Genomic DNA, 18,531 nt, shown 5'->3' with positions numbered 1-18,531 from the left:
AATTCCATTTTAGGAGGACATCGGTTTTATGCCAATAAAGACATAAATGGCCTTACTAATGCGTTCAGTAGAATTTCATCTAGAAGTGGCAGTATCACTCAGCAGACTATTCAGGTCAGTATCTTAAAAAAATTCTTTGCCTTTTCACACTTGTAACAAATTTTTATTACCCTAAATAGTAACTTCTTTCTCTAATAAATAACTCATCTGTCTGAAAACATTTCAGGTTCCAGAAGAAAAACATCCTACTGAATTTGCTTTTTGTGATACTTACAGCCACTTTTTCTTTTGATTCTATTTTTAATCAATATAAACATCAACATAAGTCTTGGTTATTTTAATTGAAATCTTAAAAGTATATTTAGAATTTCTCTGAACTGACTAAACTTGGAAATCTTATTAACTGTAATAACAAATCAGTCTCACGTGTTTGTTGTTTATATTTATGTTAACAGTTGGAAAGCAAAGCCTTGGCAATTACAGAAAAGAAATGGGTAAATGGTACGGTGCCTGTGGATAGTACAATTGGAAATGACACTTTCTTTGTTGTCACATGGACAATAAAAAAGCCAGAAATTCTTCTCCAGGATCCAAAAGGAAAGAAATATAAAACCTCAGATTTCAAAGAAGATAAGCTAAATATTCATTCTGCTCGTCTTCGAATACCTGGTATTGCAGAGGTAAGAATATTTTTTATTTTCTCCATGCTTTATCAACCAATTTTTAGGAAAAAATGAAGACAACATCTCATATAGGAGAGGGAAGATATTACAAAAGCTCTAAAATAGATGTTTGTTTGTTTGTTTTTTTAATTTTCAGACAGGTACTTGGACTTACAGCCTTCTAAATAATCATGCCAGTCCTCAAATACTAACAGTGACAGTGACCACTCGAGCAAGAAGTCCTACTACACCCCCAGTAACTGCAACAGCTCACATGAGTCAAAATACAGCACACTACCCTAGCCCAGTGATTGTTTATGCACAAGTCAGTCAAGGGTTTTTGCCTGTACTGGGAATCAATGTAACTGCCATTATAGAAACTGAAGATGGCCATCAAGTAACACTGGAGCTCTGGGACAATGGTGCAGGTAATAAGAATATGCATCAACTTCCACTGAACTTAAAATTCTACTACAGTCACATGTCTTAGAAGTCAGGAGTTCCTAATATCCAAAGAAACGTACTTTAAGTGAATTAAATTTAATTGTAATGCTTTTAAAATTTTTTAATCTTTCACGTAGTTATCTTGTCTAGGCACGAACATAAGCATATTTATCGTCTTTAAATTTTATGAATAATTTTACTTCTCCCATATAACAGTACAATTTTTCTCTATTTTCATTAGTATCAGTGTTTTACATTTGCTTTCTCCAGTTTAGTTACATTTTCCTTATTTTGATAGGATTCTCTTATGAAAAAATAATAACTAATATTAATTGAATGTTTACCATGAATTAGACTTTTCCAATGTCAAAGGTTGGCAAGTGGCCAAACAAGACTTTGAACCCAAGTGGCCTGATTCTTGGATTCATGTACTTAAAAAATTGTGCTCTACTATCCCCCAAAATAGCTTCCATCACTAGGGCTCATATACAGTTGATGTTGTCATTTTTACTTTGTGGTATATCTAATATTATACTTCAATATCAAGGTGCTGATACTGTCAAGAATGATGGCATCTATTCAAGATATTTTACAGATTACCGTGGAAATGGTAGATACAGTTTAAAAGTACATGCCGAGGCAAGAAACAACACGGCTAGGCTAAGTTTAAGACAACCACAGAACAAAGCCCTGTATATACCAGGCTATATTGAAAATGGTAAGTGGCATTAAAATAGAAATATGTCATTTATCTAGGTAAATTATATGTGACAAGCATTCAAATTAAAAGGTATCATGGAGGCAGCACTAGTGGTAAAGAACCCACCTGCCAGTGCAGGAGATGTAAGAGACATGAGTTCGATCCCTGGGTTGGGAAGATCTCCCAGAGGAGGAAATGGCAACCCACTCCAGTATTCTTGCCTGAAGAATCGCCCTGAACAAAGAAGCCTGGCTGGCTACAGTCCATGAGGTTGCAAAGAGCTGGACATGACTGAAGCAACTTAGCATGGAAAACCTAAGTATAGAGTTATATAATCAACTTTATGTTTCAAAACCATATTTATGATGAGGGACCTAGTTTTGTTTACATCTCCCTTAGTTCATTTCAATTACACTGAAAAAAAAATTTACTGTGGCAAGCTTTTGCTATATACTAGAGCTACAGAGATTCTGATGAGCTTTAAAAATTGTGAAATTTATCAAATGCCTTCATATTTAAGCCAAAAATGTTAGTTCAAGACAAAGAGAAAAGTCTTGTTCCCAGGATTCTCTAGCGTAGAGTCTTTTGTTTATAGCTTCCTGTACCTTAAAGGTGAACTCTATACTTTTCATCAACATTAGGCTTTTCCAAATTCAAAAGTAATCTAAATGTTCTAATTCATTTTATAAAATGCCCATGCTCTTGGACATCAGTAAGCAAAGGCATTATATCGAACTAATCAATGATAATAGAGTACATAACGAAAACCTTCAGATCTTAAGTTTCACTTATATAACTTGATTTTTGCCCAGCTAGGTCATAGAACATTGAAGTCATCTAAAGTACAGTTTTGGAGAAGGCAATGGCACCCCACTCCAGTACTCCTGCCTGGAAAATCCCATGGACGGAGGAGCCTGGTAGGCTGCAGTCCATGGGGTCGCTAAGAGTCGGACACGACTGCACAACTTCACTTTCACTTTCAGAGCTACAGAGATAAATAAGGGGCCATCCTTGTCCTCAAAGAATTTAGAGTCAAGAATAAAGACAGATGGGTTAAACAACAGTACTAATATTTCATAATGTCTCCTCATCAATTTTAAAATAACACCAATAAAACAAGCTTTTTTCCCCTAAAAGTTATTACTTTTTCAATAGCTGCTACTATCACTCAATATTAACTCCTCTACAGCCACAAATGAGATTACAAGAATAGATATGGCAATATGAAAAGTTACAAAATTGCTTTTTTGGTAGGTAAAATTATACTGAACCCACCCAGACCTGAAGTCAAAGATGACCTGGCAAAAGCTGAAATAGAAGACTTTAGCAGACTAACCTCTGGAGGGTCATTTACTGTATCAGGAGCTCCTCCTGGTAATCACCCTTCTGTGCTCCCACCCAATAAAATTATAGACCTTGAAGCAAAATTTAAAGAAGATCACATTCAACTTTCATGGACAGCCCCTGGCAATGTCCTAGATAAAGGAAAAGGTAAGTGTGATATTATATTTTAAAATATTATATACTAAAAGAAATCTCACAGGCTTTCATTTGCTCAAAATTTTCTAATGTCCTATTTGTAAATAACATGTATAGATTGTCTACTATTGGTCACCTGTTTTCATATGTGAAAACTTAAGCCCCAAGAGATAATGGATTGGCCCAAATTACTTCTGTATTTAATAAATTAGAAGTCTAACTCACTCTCATCAGACTCTGTTGTACCAAACTGCCTCTCACAACATGAACTATCTTAGAAATTCTTTGAGAAGACTGATTTCCTAACAGAGAAAATTTTTTCTATTTTTGTACTGTGCAAGTACAGTATTTCTGTACTTGCACAATTTCATTCATTCATTGACCTTTTATTGACTTTTCAAACACTATTAGGTTCTTAAGAAATAAACCTTATTCTCAACAGTTAGGTAGAGAAGATAATTCCTGAAAATAAAAGATAATTTTATAGAATATAATGAGATACACCATTGGATGGCCACTTGTATTAATAGTTGAAGGTTAAGATCACAAGGTATATTAAAGAACTTTTCAGGGAAGACTATCCCTAACCTAGTCTTGAAGAATGAAAGAAGTTAACAAATTTAGGTGAAGATGTCCCAGAGAGAGGATCACGAGCAGAGATTTGGCTATGGAGTTTGAATTAAATTTCAAGGCCAAAATATCTCATTCATTCAAAGTTCCTCATAATAAACTGCCCTCATTCCAAAAAGCCTAAATCACTTTTAGCTTTGCTTTAAATTTAACTGAATTAAATATTGAATGACTATCATATTCCAGAATTGTGCTAGAGTAGAAGATTCTCATGGGGTAAAGTCAATCTTGTTATTTTCCCTTTAAGGTGGTAAAATGAAAGTAATATGCATATCAACAGACACAATTAACTCAGAGCTTGCCAGTGCTTAAAAGTGACTTTCAATGCTCCTTCACTTGGATTATAATACACCCCTCACTATATGCTCTCAAAAGAAATGATGCTTCTTAATCTTTCTTTTCCTTTGTAGTTATATTTCTTTTTGTTATTATTACACAATGAAAAAAGTCATTCTGAAGCCAAAGGAAACATAAAATACCTACAAAGAGCTCTTTGTACTTAAGTACTGAGACTCTTACCATAATAGCTTCTGAAATACAATATGACCCTTAAAACTATGGTGAAAATATATATATACTTTCACTGAAAAAGCCATAAATGAAATTATATGACTATATATTTAGTTCTAACTTGAATTCAGTTAAGATTAAGCTTTTAGATTAAGACTGGATTCATAATAAATGCCTTATGCTGCTTGCTGCTACTGCTGCTGCTACTGCTAAGTCGCTTCAGTCGTGTCCAACTCTGTGAGACCCCAGAGACGGCAGCCCACCAGGCTCCTCTGTCCCTGGGATTCTCCAGGCAAGAACACTAGAGTGGGTTGCCATTTGCTTACAGGAACTAAAAGAAGGAAGAAAGTATTTCATACACACATTGAAAAAGAAAGCACTTCAGTGTGTTTAACCTCAAACGCCTACAGTACAAGAGATCTGATCTCCCTCTTTTCTTGTAACTAATAGGAAGATATTGTAGTTCTATCAAATTTTACCCTTAGGCATTACAAAAGGAGGTAGTAGCAGTATCTCAAAAAATAAATGAATAGCCTATATAATTTTGAATGAAAAACTTAAATTTACTGGGACCCAATTTCCATATCTGTCATATATGCAAATCAGACTAGATGACCTCGAATTACTAAAACAAGTAGATATAATTCTAATATTTTATGATCCTCTAATTTTGTCATTTTGGGCATCAACTGAATAAACATTTTTGGCCAAAAAGTAATATTTTTATTAAAGTACAATTGATCTACAACACTATTTTAGCTCTGAATACATAATATAGTGATTTGATGTATCTATACAGTACAAAATGATCACCACTTTAAATCTAGATACCATCTGTCACCATACAAAGTTACCATAGTATTATTGACTACATTCTCCATCCTGTACATTTCATCACCATGACTCATTTATTTTGTAACTGGAAGTTTGTACCTCTTAATCTCCCTTACAGATTTCACTCACTCCTGCCACTCCCCTCCCATTTGGCAAATACTTGTCCTCTGTATTGATGAGTCTATTTCTATTTTGTTATATTTGTTCATTTGTTTTGTTTTTTAGATATCACATATAAATGAAATCACATGGTATTTGTCTTTTCTATCTGACTTAATTCACTTAGCATAATACCCTCTAGGTCCATCCATGTTGTCATGTAATACAAGCTCTCATTCTTTTTATGGCTGATTAATATTCCGTTGTGTGTAAGTATGTATATATAGGGTTTCTGTAGTAGCTCAGCTGGTAGAGAATTCACCTGCAATGCAGGAGACCCCAGTTCAATTCCTGGGTTGGGAAGATCCCCTGGAGAAGGCATAGGCTACCCACTCCAGTATTTTTTATATATATATATATATATATCCATTCACCTATCAATGGACACTTAGGTTGCTCCATATCTTGGCTATTGCAAATAATGCTGCAATGAACATAGAAGTGCATATATCTTTTTGAATTAGTGTTTTTGTTTTCTTGAGAAAAATACCCAGAAGCAGAATTGCTGGATCATATGCTCATTCTACTTTTAATGTTTTTAGTAACTTCTATACTGTTCTCCATAGTGGTGCAGCAATTTACATTCCCACCAACAGTGCAAAAGGGTTCCCTTTTCTCTACATTTTGGCCAACATTTGTCTTTTGTTGTTTTTTTAATAATACATATTCTGACAGGTGCAAGGTAGGTTTGATTTGCATTCCTAATGATTGGTGATGTTGAGCATTTTTCATGTGTCTTTGGGGGCCCAGAAGTAATTCACATTGAAAAGATAAACTGAACCTTCATAAAATTGGAAAGCTCCTTCCCATGCAGTAAGAGTTCATGGAAGAGAGTCATCAAGTGATGAAACACATGATCAAGACTTCAAGGAGAAATTGGACCTCCTGTTGGGCCTTGAAGAATAAGTACAAATTGCATAGATAGGGAGAGGGAGGCACATTCCAGGGATTCATGTCAGGGAGAAAAGGAACTAAATAATATGCTCAAAGTCAAAAAAGCAAAATTTCACAATGAAATATTTGAATTAAAGGGATGGATGGATAGTTAGATAGACCCACCAAAATTAAATGCAGAGAGGATGTGAAGAGTAGCGGAATAGATCAGATCGATAAGATGTATTTATTAAAAGACTCAGATGTTAAGGCACAGGTCCTGAATTAAAAAGAAAACCCTAAATTCAAGTTATTCACCACATACTTAAAACATCTTCAACACTTCATGAAATAAAGTCTTCACTTCAAAAGAAGATATTCGATGGTTTATTGTTCATGGCATTTCATAATGTTAAAATATATTTCTTTATCTATGGCTCTGATGGATTTCTAAAAGCATTTTGAAATGAAATATTTGTATTATCTTTCTTTCCTTTCTTGATAAAGTAACAGTAATAATAACTAATATTTCAAACATTTATTAAGTCCCAGACATTGTGCTAAATGCTTTTTATGCATTCTCACATATAATTTTCATCACTAGCACTCCATATATGTTAGATGAAATGAATGATTGATTCTCTTTTTATAGTTAAGAAAACTAAGAAATATTAAATAAATTTTTCTTTCGTACAGCTAGAAAGTAGTAAAACTAAGGTACTAGTCAAAGTCTGCCTGGCTCTTAAACACGTTTAATTAGTACACATTCCAGACTCTTTGCCTCTCTTTGCTCTTTGTCCATATCCTTGGTTTCTACTCTACTTATCTGCTCTGTTACTCACCCATCTTATAACTCTCTCTCTCAGCTTAATGGAAAATAGCACAGACATAAGGTCTTTACTATACTCAAATATTATTGTGTTCCTTGTTCTAAATCAAAAGTAGACTCAGTTCTTCATATTTCTATTTCTTAAAAAATTGAGATCCATTTTTAGTACTATACAATTTTAAATTAAATTCTTTGTGATTAGATAACTAGATAAAAAACTGTTCACATATTTGCTCTTAAAATAAAGAAGATGGAATAACCAAACAAAAAACCCAGTGTGCACTTCTGATGGACCCTTAAATGTAAAACAATGTGGTAGCAATAATGCATGTAGTGATTCTAACGTACACGAAATACCTATTTGTTTTCCAGCCAACAGCTACATTATAAGAATAAGTAAGAGTTTCCTGGATCTCCAAAAAGATTTTGACAATGCTACTTTAGTGAATACTTCCAGTCTAAAACCTAAGGAGGCCGGCTCAGATGAAAATTTTGAATTTAAACCAGAACCTTTTAGAATAGAAAATGGCACCAACTTCTATATTGCAGTCCAAGCCATCAATGAAGCCAATCTCACCTCAGAGGTTTCTAACATCGCACAAGCAATCAAGTTTATTCCTATGCCAGAAGACAGTGTCCCTGCTCTGGGTACCAAGATTTCTGCAATCAATTTGGCAATTTTTGCATTAGCTATGATTTTATCTATAGTTTAAACTAGGGATTGCATCAGAACTGAGATTCAATGTTATACATAGTTGGCAAACATTTATTTAGGATTTAATTTACTATACATTGTCTATTATAAAGCTCTTTGAAATATATGTGAACATATGAATGTTGTAAATTTCCTAAATACTTGAGTTTATTAGTTCTAATTAGTTTCACTTTAAAGCAAAATGAATATACCATTTCCTATCTTAGAAAAATCCATTTATTAACTAACCATAAAATAAAATGCATATTTTTACTTGCTGGCTTTTTTTCTTTTTTTGGCCATGCCATATATCTTGCAGGATCTCACTTCCCCAAATAGGAACTGAACCCAGGCAACACCAGCGAGAGTGCCAAATCCTAACTTCTAGGCCACTAGGGAACACCTTACTTATTGGCTTTTTAAGAAACACTTTCAAAGTGTGCTATAAATTCACTTGGTATATTAACAAAATCAAAGTTTTTCTAAGCCATTTGAAAAATATTTATGAATCCACAATAGAAATAATTTTATGATAGAATTATTTAGGTTTCATTTTTATTATGAATGAATACTTCATATTAACAAAAACTATAATAAAAAAAAAGACTATAAGATAATTTTTCAATGAGATATGATCCAAACCAGTAAGGAGGTCAAATTTGTTTTTTATCATTGATTAAAAGTGGTTTATCAAAGCTTTGATCCTAGGCATGAAACGATCATTAGACAAGAATAATTTACTTTTGTATGTATTGTGGAACGTCACTAAAGACCCATTCATATTCTGAGATCATTATTAAATCCTAAGGATATCACCAAGATGCTTTATCAGGGCAGGGATTTGTTTTGACTCCTGTATCCTCAGAATCTAGAATAGTATTTGACACATAATATACATTTAATAAATATTTGTGAAACAAATTAGTGAAATTTGGTACTGACTGGTACCATCTTGTTAATTTCCCCACAGCATTTCAGGAAATTAACTCTATCTTTGTCAATAGAATTTATAAACTATTTAATAAGATGTACATTAAACCATTATTATAGCGCTGGTATGATATTTTTCCTGAGGGAGAAAGAGACAAAGAGAGTAACAGTTTTATTAAAGGAAAATCCTTTGATTATAGACAAGAATATTTCAAAAACTTCGAATATCTGAAAGGACGAAGCTATTTGATACACTGGAAAAGTCAAGAAAAAATTATACTGACAAACCAAATCCACATTAATATGTAAAAAAAAAAAAACATATTATGACCAAGTTGAATTTATCCTAAGAATCCAAAGATGGTTTAATATTAGAAAATCAATGTAATTTATCACATTAATAGATTTAAAAGGAAAACTACATTATTTCAACACACATATAAAAGCATAATTTAACTATGACTCTTTTTTTAATTAATTTATTTTAATTTGAGGCTACTTTACAATATTGTAGTAGCTTTTGCCATACATTGACATGAATCAGCCATAGGTGTATATTTGTTCCCCATCCTGAAACCCCCTCCCTCCTCCCTCCCCATCCCATCCCTCAGGGTCATCCCAGTGCACCAGCCCTGAGCACCCTGTCTCATGCATCAAACCTGGACTGGAGATCTGTTCCACATATGATAATATACATTCAGCCACCATTCTTCATGAAAACTGAAACCTTTGAAAACTTTATTAACCTGATTCTATGAATGGTAATGTCCAACCTGATCATTAAAAAAAATTTTAAAGGGGCCATTAAATCTCCAGGCTTCCCAGGTGGCACAGTGGTAAAGAATCCACCTACCAATACAGGAGACCCAATAGACGCAGGTGTGGTCCTCAGGTCAGGAAGATCCCCTGCAGCAGGAAATGGCAACCTGATCTAGTATTCTTGCCTGGAAAATTCCATGGGCGGAGCATACAGGGCATGGGGCTGCAAAGAGTCAGACACAAATGAGCAACTGAGCACATGCATGTTAAATCTTCAAGTATGGATGAGAAATTAGACACAAAAGAGATAGAACTCTAAATTCCAAGGAAAACACATCACTGGAGAGTCTATAAATTATAAAAAAATTTTTCATTGATTGGGAAGATCTAAATGGTCAAATAATAATTTATTCTATCTACTTGGCCACTGCACTGAGAAATTATTTACAGACCTTTAACAGTCACTGAGGAAAGCAAGACTCCTATGATGCAGCTAAAAAAAAAAAAAGAAAAACAGAAGATGCAATTGGGAAGAAAGATACAAAACTGTAATTACTTTCAGGTGACACAGAAAATTCAATGAATTAACAAATACTTAAAACTAATAAGAGAATTCTGTTAAGTTACCAGACACAAGATCAATTATAAAAATCAAGAGCAGCACCCTACTACCATCCTCCCAAGAAAAAAGCTGAATAACTAAAATCAACAATTGCTCTTAGGTTCATCAAAGAATTAATCACTATCTGCTATTCCATTAATTGAAAAGACATGTATACACATTGGAATATTACTCAGCTATAAAAAGGAATGCATTTGACTCAGTTCTAACAAGGTGAATGAACCTAGAGCCTATGATACAGAGTGAAATCAGAAAGCCAAATATTGCATATATGTGGAATACAGAAAGACGGTATTGATGAAACTATCTGCAGGGTAGCAATACAGACACAGACATAGAGAACAGACTTGTGGAGGCACTAGGGGAAGAAGAGGATGGAACAAATTGAGACAGTAGCATTGAAACATATACATTACCATGTATAAAATTAGATAGCCAGTGGAAATTTGCTGTATAACACAGGGAGCTCAAATCCGGTGCTCTGTGAGAACCCAGAGGAGTGGGATGGGGTGAGAGGTGGGAGGGAGATTTAAGAGTGAAGGGATACACGTATACCTATGACTGATTCATGTTGATACATGGCAGAAACCAATACAATATTGTAAAGCAATTATCTTCCAATTAAAAATAAATAAATTTTTAAAACTGGAAAGACAGACAAATACAGAGAATCACAGTTAAAACAGAAACCCAGGAGTTGAACCTTGCCACTTCCCTGGTGGCTCAGACAGTAAAGAGTCTGCCTGCAATGTGGGAGATCTAGGTTCGATCCCTGGGTCAGGAAGATCCCCTGGAGAAGGAAATGGCAACACACTCCAGTATTCTTGCCTGGGAAATCCCATGGAAGGAGGAGTCTGGTAGACTACAGTCCATGGGGTCACAAAGAGTCAGACACAACTGAGTGACTTCACTTTCTTTTTTTCACTGAAGCCAGTACCAGTAGAAATACAAACTATAAATGATGATCTGGCAGAGCCTCAGTGTGGCTAAGTTTAAGAGTTAAAAACTCGAAGAGGCCTTTGAGGAACCTCTACACTTTGCTGAATTTTTGCTTCAGGAGCCCCACCATGTTCTCAAACTGAGAATTGGAGAAAAATTCCTTCAGACTTTTCACAGGGAGAGAAGGAAAAGGAATCATTTTGAAATTGCCCAGAGCATTTCTGTTTTCCTTAACAAAAAGCTGTCCTCAAGGGAAACAATGTTACCTAATTATCCAGCTTAGGTTTTACAGGAGCCTAACCAACTTTCCGGATGGCTCAGACAGTAAAGCAGCTGTCTACAATGCGGGAGACCCGGGTTCGATCCCTGGGTTGGGAAGATCCCCTGGAGAAGGAAATGGCAATCCACTCCAGGACTATTGCCTGGAAAATCCCATGGACAGAAGGAGCCTGGTAGGCTACAGTCCATGGGGTCGCAAAGAGTCAGACACGACTGAGCGACTTCACTTCTCTTCACTTCAACCAACTTTCAGGATGAGAAATATTCAACACCAATCTCCCATATACCACCATGCGGGGAGAAGAAAATATCCTAATCTAACCCCAACTAGCCTTCCACATGGAGGAAGACAAGTGCCAAACTCCAAAGCCATTTAGTTGTTTCTGTCTTATCAAAGGAAAAAATCTATAAAACGTGTGTGAAGGTCACAGCTCAGAGAACAAGCACACTACAAGAATGAAACCTAAGTGTAAGAGCATAAGGTATTTTCCCTTCCCTACACCTTACCATCAGATTAATAAGGCTGCAGTATAATAACAGAAGGTTAGAGATAAAAGAACTGGACATCTCAAAACCAATAAAGAAAGAGTTACTAGGGAAGCCCAAAACATTCAAGAAGACAAAACTAGACACTAGAGGAAATTTTTGTCTCTGACACCTAAAGCTACACCCTTAGTAACACACCCTACTAATCAGATAGCACAAAACCTCAGATGAAAGGTCTATTTACCTCAGTTCCTTTCACCCAACACATAATCTGTGACTTTCAACCAAAAATTACAAGGCATGATAAAGGCAAAAAACACAGTATGAAATCAACAAAAATAAACAAACAAAACATTAGACCCAGATTTAAACATAGCAGAAACTTTAGAATCATCAGATCAAGAATTTAAAGTAACTATGAAACTCCAGTACTTTGGCCACCTCATGCAAAGAGTTGACTCATTGGAAAAGACTCTGATGCTGGGAGGGATTGGGGGCAGGAGGAGAAGGGGACGACAGAGGATGAGATGGCTGGATGGCATCACTGACTCGATGGACGTGAGTCTCAGTGAACTCCGGGAGTTGGTGATGGACAGGGAAGCCTGGCGTGCTGCGATTCATGGGGTCGCAAAGAGTTGGACACGACTGAGCGACTGATCTGATCTGATCTGATGATTAATATCCTAGGGCTCTAATACAAAAAGTATATAACACACAAGAAAGATGTAAGCAGAGACATGTAAACCCTAAAAAAGAATCAAAATTAAATGCTAAAATCAAAAACCCCATAACAGAAATAAAGAATGCCTTTGATGGACTCATCAGTAGACTGGACATGGCCAACAAAAGCGTCAGTAAGTTTGAAGATGTGTCAATAGAAAGTACCCAAATTGAAAAAAGCAAAGAGGAAAAATGGAATAGAATATCCAACAACTATGTGACAAATATAAAAAGTGCAACATACGTTCAACGGGAGGAGCAAGAGAAAGAGAAAAGAAGAAAAGAAATGACGAATAATGGCTGACAACTTTAATTAATTTTGACAATCCAAAATTAATGACAAATATCAACCACAGATTAAGGAAACATCAAGAGTGACAAATTTCAAAAAATCTACACCTAGGCATATCATTATGCCTCATTAGACTCATCAGAAAAGACCCTGATGCTGGGAAAGATTGAAGGCAGGAGAATAAGGCGGCAAGAGAGACTGAGATAGTTGGATGGCATCACCAACTAAATGGACATGAGTTTGAGCTCCAGGAGATGATGAAGGACAGGGAAGCCTGGCATGCTCAGTCCATGGTGTCACAAAGAGTCAGACATGACTGAGCGACTGAACAACAGGCATATCATATTCAAACTGAAGAAAATAAAGACAAAAAAAATCTTGAAACAAGCTGGAAATAAACAACATCTTACCTATAAAGTAATAGGATAAGAATTCTCTTCAGAAGCCCTGCAAGCAATAAGAGAGTAGAGTGATACATTAAAAGTGTTGAAAGAGAAACCACCAACCCAGAATTCCCTGTCCAGCAAAATTATTTTTCAAAAACAAAGGATATTGTTTTGTATATGTATGTTAGAGATGTTCTAATTTTCTTCTTGTACAAGTAGCTGTCCAAAAATAAACTCAAAATGGATTAAAGACCTAAATGTAAAATTGGATAGTATAAAACACCTAGATGAAAGCATAGGCAGAACATTCTTAGATATAAATTGAAGCAATACTTTTTGGATCCATCTCCTAAAGTGAAAGAAAACAAAAGCAAAAATAGACAAATGGGACCTAATTAAATCCAAAAGCTTAGGCACAGCAAAGGAAACCATGGACAAAACCACAAAAACGACAGCAACAAAAACACACTGAATGGAAGAAGATATTTGCAAATGATATGACTGATAAGGGGTTTAAAGAGCTCACACAAGTCAATACAAAAAAAAAACAAACAATTCAACTAAAAAATAGGCAGAAGAACTGAATAGACATTTTTCCAAGGAGAAAATGCAGACGGCCAATAAACACATGGAAAGACGTTCAACATTGCTAATCATCACAAAAATGAAAATCAAAACCACAATAAGACATCACCTCAAACTCATCAGCATGGCTATGGTCAAAAAAAACCCACAAATAAATTCTGACAAGGATGTAGAGAAAGGAGAACACTCACACTGTTGGTGGGAATGTAAATTGGAGCAGACACTGTGGAAAAAAACATGGAGGTTTCCCAAAAAACTAAAAATAGAGCCATCGTATGACACAGCAATTCTACTCCTGGGTATATATCCAAAAAAACCAAAAACACTTATTTAAAAAGATATATGCACCCCGATGTTCACATCAGTGTTACTTACATTTGCCAAAGTATGAAAGCAACCTAAGTGTTCATCAACAGGTGAATGAAGAAAGATGTGCATACATACACACATTCCATGAAATACTACAAAGCCATAAAAAAGAATGAAATTTTGCCATTTGCAGCAGCATGGATGGGCTTGGAGGGCATTATGTTATCATGAAATAAGTCAGACAAACAAAAACAAATACTGTATGATATTCATATGTGGAATCTTAAACATACAACAAACTAGTGAATAAAACAAAAAAGCAAACTCACAGACATAGAGAACAAATTAGTGGTTATTAGTGGGAGAGGGATGGAGAAGGCAATGGCACCCCACTCCAGTACTCTTGCCTGGAAAATCCCATGGATGGAGGAGCCTGGTAGGCTGCAGTCCATGGGGTCACCAAGAGTCAGACACGACTGAGCGACTTCACTTTCACTTTTCACTTTCACGCATTGGAGAAAGAAACGGCAACCCACTCCAGTGTTCTTGCCTGGAGAATCCCAGGGATGAGGGAGCCTGGTGGGCTGCTGTCTATGGAGTTGCACAGAGTCGGACATGACTGAAGCGACTTAGCAGCAGCAGTGGGAGAGGGAAGGGGGTGAGGCAATATAGGAGTAGAAGGCTGAGAAGGGGTTATTAAGACATTACATAAAATCATATATATATAACTTTTGAAAACTGTAATGCATTATAGAATTTAAAGGCTCTTTCACTCCAAACAAAAAAAATAAAAGTGAAGAAATACTTTCTCAAACAAAAACAGAAGGAATTAGTCTCCAACAGACCTGTCTTACAATAAATGTTAAGTGAAATTTTGTGGTAGTCGTCTTTAAGCTGAAGCAGGAAATGGCAACCCACTCCAGTACTCTTTCCTGGAGAATCCCACGGATGGAGGAGCCTGGTAGGCTGCAGTCCATGGGGTCACTAAGAGTCGGACACGACTGAGCGACTTCACTTTCACTTTTCACTTTCATGCACTGGAGAAGGAAATGGCAACCCACTGAGTGTTCTTGCCTGGAGAATCCCAGGGATGGAAGAGCCTGGTGGGCTGCCGTCTATGGGGTCACACAGAGTTGGACATGACTGAAGCGACTTAGCAGCAGCAACAGCAGCATCTTTTAAGACAATCTTCTTCAATGATTCTTGTCTCCCTCTCTTAAGTCCACAAATCTTCAATCAAAAGAAACAGTACTCAAAAAACTGTACTTAAGAAATATACCCAAAAAGCCTCATGACCTCTGGACATAATTTAGATGAGATTCTTCATCTGATTCTATAATGGGATGAGGTAAGGAGAGTCTTGTGAGAAGAGTGAGTCTATTTTCCATGCTGTTGTTCAATCGCTAAATCCTCTCTGACTCTTTGCAACCCCATAGACTGCAGCATGCCAGGCTCCTCTGTCCTCTGCTATCTTCCAGAGTTTGCTCAGATTCATGCCCACTGATTCAATGATGCTGTCTAACCATCTCATCCTATGCCACCTGCTTCTCCTTTTGCCTTCCATCTTTCCCAGCATCTAGGTCTTTTCCAATGAGTCAGCTCCTCGCATCAGGGGCCAAAGTATTGGAGCTTCAGTTTCAGCATCAGTCCTTCTAATGAATATTCAGGGTTGATTTCCTTTAGGATTGACTGGTTTGATCTCCTTGCAGTCCAAGGGACTCTCAAGCATCTTTTCCAGCATCAAAACTCAAATGCATCAATTGTTCAGTGCTCAGCCTTCTTTATGGTCCAACTCACAACTGTACATGACTACTGGAAAAATCATAGCTTTGACTAGACTGACCTTTGTCAGCAAAGTGATATCTCTGCTCTTTAATACGCTGTCTAGGTTTATCATAGCTTTCCTTCCAAGGAGTATGCATCTTTTAATTTCATGACTGTAGTCACTATCCACAGTGATTTTGGAGCCCAAGAAAATAAAGTCTGTCATTGTTTCCAATTTTTCCCCCTTCTATTTGCCATGAAGTGATGAGACCAGATGCCATGATCTTAGTTTTTTGGATGTTGAGTTTCAAGCCAGATTTTTTTACTGTCCACTTTACCCTCATCAAGAGGCTCTTTAGTTCCTCTTCACTTTCTGATATTAGAGTGGTATCATTTGCATATCTGAGGTTGTTATTTCTCCTGGCAATCTTGATTCCAGCTTGTGCTTCATCCAGCCCAGCGTTTCTCATGATGTACTCTGCATATAAGTTAAATAAGCAGAGTGACAACATACAGCCTTGTCATATTCATTTTCCAATTTGGAACCAGTCATTTGTTCCGTGTCCAGTTCTAACTGTTGCTTCTTGACCCACATACAGGTTTCATAGGACATAAGTAAAGTGGTCTGGTATTCCTATCTCTTTAAGAATTTTCCACAGTTCATTGTGACCCACACACTCGAAGGCTTTGGGGTAATCAATGAAGCAGAAGTAGATGCTTTCTGGAATTCCCTTGCCTTCTCTATGATCCAACAAATGCTGGCAATTCAACTTCTGGTCCTCTACCTCTTAGAAACTCAGCTTGTACATCTGGACTTTCTCAGTTCACATACTGCTGAGGCCAAGCTTGCAGGATTTTGAGCATAACCTTGCTAGCATGTGAAATGAGCATAACTGTATGGTTGTTTGAACATTCCTTGGCATTGCCCTTCTTTGGGATTGGAATGAAAACTGATCTTCTCCAGTCCTGTAGACACTGCTGAGTTTTCGAAATCTGCTGACATGTGTGGGGATATTAATAATTGGCAGCCAGAGGGTGGACTGAGGTACACAGCCTCCAGTATGACCTTCCTGATGTAGTCCCCTCCCACACTGAGGAGAGCTGTCCTGTGCAATCAACAGGCTATTTTAGGAATGTTGGAATTTGACTTCTGAGACTAGGATATAAATAACATTGCAATTTCTCCCTTGCTGTCTCCTGATTACTTGCTCTAGCACACATCAGCCTCCATGTTGTAACCATACTCAAGAAGCTCCATCACAAGACTGATGTGACAAGAAGCTGATGCTGCCAACTTGTAAGCATCAACTTGACAGCTATGTGAGTGAACCTACTTGGAGAGGAATCCCCCAGCCCCAAACGTTTAGATGACTGTGGCCCCTGTTGACATGTTGGTGGCAATCTTATGACAGACCTCAAGCCAGAATCATTCAACTAAGCTGCTTTTGCATTCCTGATCCACAGAGCTAAGAGATTTATTTAATTAAAACTATTTATTGTTGTTTTATCCACTAAGTTGTGGAGTAATTCATTTTATGGCAATATATAACTAAATCAGATTTCAATAAAAATTCTAGATTTAACAAGCATATCATCCAAATTCGATGAAATAAAAGTTCATGATAAACCAATCTAATTTTGAAAAAGCAAAATGGAAGAATTTCCATCCTAGATATTAAAACAATTCACAAAGTTATAGTAATAAATGTAGCACTGAAATTGCACAGAAACAAATAAACAGGGACTTTCCTGGTGGTCCAGGGGTTAAGAACTCCCCCTGTCCACACAGGGGACACAGGTTCGATCCCTTATCTGGAAAAATTCCACATGCTGCGGGGCAACTAAGCCCATGTTCCACAACTACTGAACCTGTGCTCCAGAGCCCATGTGCCACAATTACTGAAACCCACGTGCCATAGAGCCCGGGTATTCAACAAGGAAAGCCGCCACAGTGAGAAGCCCACACCCCGCAACTAGAGTAGCCCCCGCTCACTGCAACTAGAGAACGCCTGCATGCAGTACTGAAGATCCAAAGCAGCCAAAAACAAATAAATATTTTTAAATTAAAAAAATAATGTAACAAAATAGAAAGTTCAGAACTGGAAATTGAGATCTGATAAAGGTAGTGCCATAAATCAATAGAGAAAAAATTGAGTACATTGCAGATAAGTGTTAGGAAAAATAGCTCAATACATTCAGAAGAATAAAGAAAAAATTCCCCGATTTATGCCATACATATGGAGCACGCAATATGCACAGGGGTATCAAATCTGGAATAAAGTCTCAAATGTAAAAGGCAAATTTTAAAAGCTAATAGAAGAAAATAAAAGGCAATATCTGAATAATTTATAGGGTTAAAAAGACATTTTAAGCAAGACCTAAAAGCACCAAACTGTTTTTTCCAATGGGATTATATACATAAAAACGGAGAACTTCTGCTCACAAAAGATGTCATAAGCAAAACTGACAGCTGACAGATCAAAAAAGACATTTTCAATGTTTAAAACATGCTAAGGAATTAATATATGATATTTATAAGCTGCAAATGATAAGAAAAAAACAGGAAACCTCAACAGAAAAACAGGCAATGTATATAAATAGGCAAATCATTTAAAAGGAAGCCCAGTGGCAAATAAGTATATAAAT

At 36.4% G+C, this 18,531-nt stretch overlaps 1 protein-coding gene across 1 annotated transcript in view; it reads left to right on the top strand.

Annotated features, from left to right (window-relative positions):
• LOC113889668 (calcium-activated chloride channel regulator 1) overlaps positions 1 to 8,308 on the top strand; it is a 33,131-nt gene extending 24,823 nt beyond the window's left edge. The window contains exons 9-14 of the mRNA XM_027536663.1: positions 14 to 114; positions 456 to 680; positions 820 to 1,090; positions 1,654 to 1,824; positions 3,061 to 3,297; positions 7,493 to 8,308. Of these exons, the coding sequence (XP_027392464.1) occupies positions 14 to 114; positions 456 to 680; positions 820 to 1,090; positions 1,654 to 1,824; positions 3,061 to 3,297; positions 7,493 to 7,833 (1,346 nt within the window). The 3' untranslated portion in view covers positions 7,834 to 8,308. The remainder of the gene's footprint in view (positions 1 to 13; positions 115 to 455; positions 681 to 819; positions 1,091 to 1,653; positions 1,825 to 3,060; positions 3,298 to 7,492) is intronic.
• Positions 8,309 to 18,531: the final 10,223 nt, after the last annotated feature.

The sequence above is a fragment of the Bos indicus x Bos taurus genome, chromosome 3, assembly GCF_003369695.1.
Source record: "Bos indicus x Bos taurus breed Angus x Brahman F1 hybrid chromosome 3, Bos_hybrid_MaternalHap_v2.0, whole genome shotgun sequence".
Taxonomy (NCBI): Eukaryota; Metazoa; Chordata; class Mammalia; order Artiodactyla; family Bovidae; genus Bos; species Bos indicus x Bos taurus.
This window is presented reverse-complemented; position numbering and strand designations above follow the sequence as displayed.